Source organism: Brassica rapa, chromosome A02 (assembly GCF_000309985.2).
Source record: "Brassica rapa cultivar Chiifu-401-42 chromosome A02, CAAS_Brap_v3.01, whole genome shotgun sequence".
NCBI lineage: Eukaryota > Viridiplantae > Streptophyta > Magnoliopsida > Brassicales > Brassicaceae > Brassica > Brassica rapa.
This window is the reverse complement of record NC_024796.2, coordinates 133,997-137,222: the sequence shown is the minus strand read 5'-3', so window position 1 is coordinate 137,222 and position 3,226 is coordinate 133,997. Positions and strand designations below refer to the sequence as shown.

Sequence of the window (3,226 nt, the reverse complement as noted above, 5' to 3'; positions counted from 1 at the left end):
ACACATATTCAAATGCAAATAAAATTAAATAATATAGACATAACTGAAGTATAACATTTATGGTAATAATCCGGGCGTAGCCCGGAAAAATCTCTAGTAATAGTAGTATTAGAGCAACTCCATTGGTGAACCTCTTAAGAGAGGTTCTTAGGAATTTTTTTTTTTTTAATTAATTTTGTAAAGTTAAGGATTTCCAATATTTTGGGTGTCCATTGGTGAACTCCAAAGTGAGGTTCTTAGGAATAAATTAATATTATTTATTTTATGAAAAAAAAAGTTATGTTTATTGAAAAAAAATATAAAACATACAATAATTATGATTACAATAATTATGATTGTTGGTTACCAAATTTTGCAAATATATTCTCAATTAAATCGGTCTTCAATCGTTGATGTTTCCTTTGGTCGCGAAGTTCACTCCGAATGGCAAGTATATTACCGAGATTTGAAGGCATGTTTGTAGAGAACGAGAAATCTACCTCTGAACTTCTGCTTGTTTCTCCTTCAACGAATTCGGATATATCGTATCGAATGTATCCATCTCGTTCTTCTTCCACTATCATATTGTGTAATATGATACATGCTCTGATAATGTTGCTGATTTTTTCCTTCTCCCAAAGAAGAGCCGGGTTTCTAACAATTGCAAAACGAGTTTGCAAGACTCCAAATGCACGCTCGACATCTTTTCTGGCGGCTTCTTGACGTTCTGCAAATAACACGTCCTTTGGACCTTGAGGAATAGAGATGGATTGGATAAAGGTAGGCCACTTTGGATATATACCGTCGGTGAGGTAGTAGGCCCTATTATACTTGTGACCGTTGACGGTGAATTCAACTCTTGGAGCTCGACCATAGATAATGTCATCAAAAACCTTATGCGCATACTCAAGCTGAGACACTCGGGCTATGAGCTTCTCCACCTCTGCCTGCAAGAATTTTAAAATGTGTGTCAACTATGATCACATAACCTAAATCGTTAAGAAAATCTTGAAAGCAGCTCACTTTCAACTCCTGATTCTCGACTTCCAGCTTCACCACCAGGGATTTATACTCTTCACATTTTTCCACCCTCGTTTTCATGAAACCTAGCTCTTCCTCGACTGCACAGACCCACGGCTGCCTGTAATGCATCCCATCATCCTACAGAAATATAACAACTATGATTACATTTTCTAAGCAAACTGGACAAAGAACTATGATTATATTTTCTAAGCAAACTGGACAGATAGAAATAGAACAGGTTTTACGCTTACTTTGTACTCCTTGCAGGTGAAGAATCTCTTCCCTGGTAGGTAGTCAAACACTTCTGCTGGAGCTCTCTCGCGAACTAAGCGTTGCCCACATGCACACCGTTCTTGAATTCCTTGCATCGAGTCTGTTACAAAATGCAGGGTATCGAAGTGGGCCTTAAGCGCCTTCATAGATCTCCTCTCTTCATTAGGATCCATGAGCTAACCTCCAATGCTGTCGAAAACAGATTGGGGCATTAACAAGAAATAAACAAAGACGAAAGCACCAATTCCAAAATCTAATTTGAAAACCTAATTTGAAAACGAACCCTCTATCGATTTGAATACCTAATCTAATCGAAATCAAGCGGTTATGAAGACGAACGCCCCAAATCCCAAATCGTCTTTGAACCCTGACGAAAACCCTTATTTCAACTCGATCCCTAAATCGATTTGTTAATCAATCACAGGAAAACAACATCGAACAAGTACCAATCCATAAATCGACGGCTAAACAACTAGAAGAATCGATTTTCGTATTGATTTACCTTAGAACAAAGACGCTCCCGAATCGCCTTCTCTGTGTTTTTTTTTTTTCTATCGCGTCGAATAACCAATTTTTTTCTTCACTCAACGAAACTAGGGGAAAAGCAGATGCCACGTATTTTAGAGTTCACCCCTTAAAATTGTTATTTAAGAGGCACCTCTAACCATCTCACTTAATTATATTATTTTTTTAATCAAAAGCGGGTAAGAGGCTTCGTTATGAACCCCTTATAAACCAGCGATGGAGATGATCTTACTAGTAGTCTCACTGAACTCACACTACCATTAATATATGTTGAAGATTAAGGGGATTTTTATTTCAAGATCATTCATGTCCTATTATGAATGCTTAGCTACACCACACTCTTTTATCTCTCTCTCTCTCTCTCTATTGATCGTTGACTGTAAATATATGGGCTCACACCTCTTTCTCACTGTTAAATATCATCATCCGTTGCATTTTACTTAACATTTTTCTTAAGATTAGCAAGCTAAGTGAACGTGGGTTAGAAACACATAGCTGTATTACCTTTTTAATCATAATGGAGAAGAAATATTAATATTGATAATTTGATATCAAGAATCGAGAAAAAAAAACAATAATGTCAGAAATGAAAGTCATAATAATGTTGGGCGGTTCCATAATCATTTTGATGAAGCAGGTGATTAGGGAAGTAATCATTTGGTTTATATTTTATCAAACAATATTTTGATGCCAAATCATTTGCCGGTAATACTTTTATTATACTAAAATGTAACGGACATGTGCTTGTTTAGTTAGTTACATATTCCAAAAATAAAGCAAAATAAATTTTTTTTTTTTTGATCAACCAGCAAAATAATCTTTAAAGTATCAATAATGAGTAGTAGTATTTTGCAAGCTGGGTGTGTTGGAGGGAAAAGACTAGATTAGTCATTAATTAAGGAGTGGCGTGAGCTGTTCACACTGAATCTCTGAGTCGCCTTTTTTGTTTTGGTACTACTCCGAGCCTGGAACGGGGTGCAATAACACTTTTGGGACCCAGAGAGTCACGGTCTTTCACAAAAACGGAACAAAACGCAACATTACAATCACCATCACCACCGGCTAAGACTATCTCCAATGGTTCACTCTATTTTTTACTCTAAAATAGAGTAACTCTATAATAGAGTTGTGATATACTCTATATAATAGAGTTGTGATATACTCTAATGGCACTCTATTTTAGAGTGAAAAATAGAGTGATAAACAAACAAAAAACAACTTACTCTATATATAGAGTAAACCCATTTTTTACTCTATTATAGAGTAAAAAATAGAGTACCATTGGAGCATTTTTTACTCTAAACTCTATTTTAGAGTGAAAAATAGAGTGAGGTTGGAAATGCCATAATATAATGCAAAGGGATCACAGGCGCCGTCACCACACATACCGACAAAATTCCCAGTGGCCGATCTAGAACAAGATTTG

The 3,226-nt window shown here is 36.0% G+C and overlaps 1 protein-coding gene across 1 annotated transcript; it reads right to left on the bottom strand.

Annotated features, from left to right (window-relative positions):
• Positions 1-475: 475 nt before the first annotated feature.
• On the bottom strand, positions 476-2,439 carry LOC103850408. Its single transcript, XM_033283886.1, has 4 exons — positions 1,254-2,439; positions 1,003-1,140; positions 639-926; positions 476-556 (listed from the first exon to the last, which is right to left on the bottom strand). The coding sequence occupies exons 1-4, from the start codon at positions 1,446-1,448 to the stop codon at positions 476-478; spliced, it is 702 nt and encodes a 233-aa protein (XP_033139777.1). The 5' UTR covers positions 1,449-2,439.
• Positions 2,440-3,226: the final 787 nt, after the last annotated feature.

Coding starts and splice junctions, on each gene's coding strand:
- LOC103850408 (XM_033283886.1), bottom strand. CDS start 1,448: ATGGATCCTAATGAAGAGAGGAGATCTATGAAGGCGCTTAAGGCCCAC. Junction 927..1,002: donor TCGAGAATCAGGAGTTGAAA/GTGAGCTGCTTT, acceptor AAATTCTTGCAG/GCAGAGGTGGAGAAGCTCAT. Junction 557..638: donor TGCAAACTCGTTTTGCAATT/GTTAGAAACCCG, acceptor ACAATATGATAG/TGGAAGAAGAACGAGATGGA.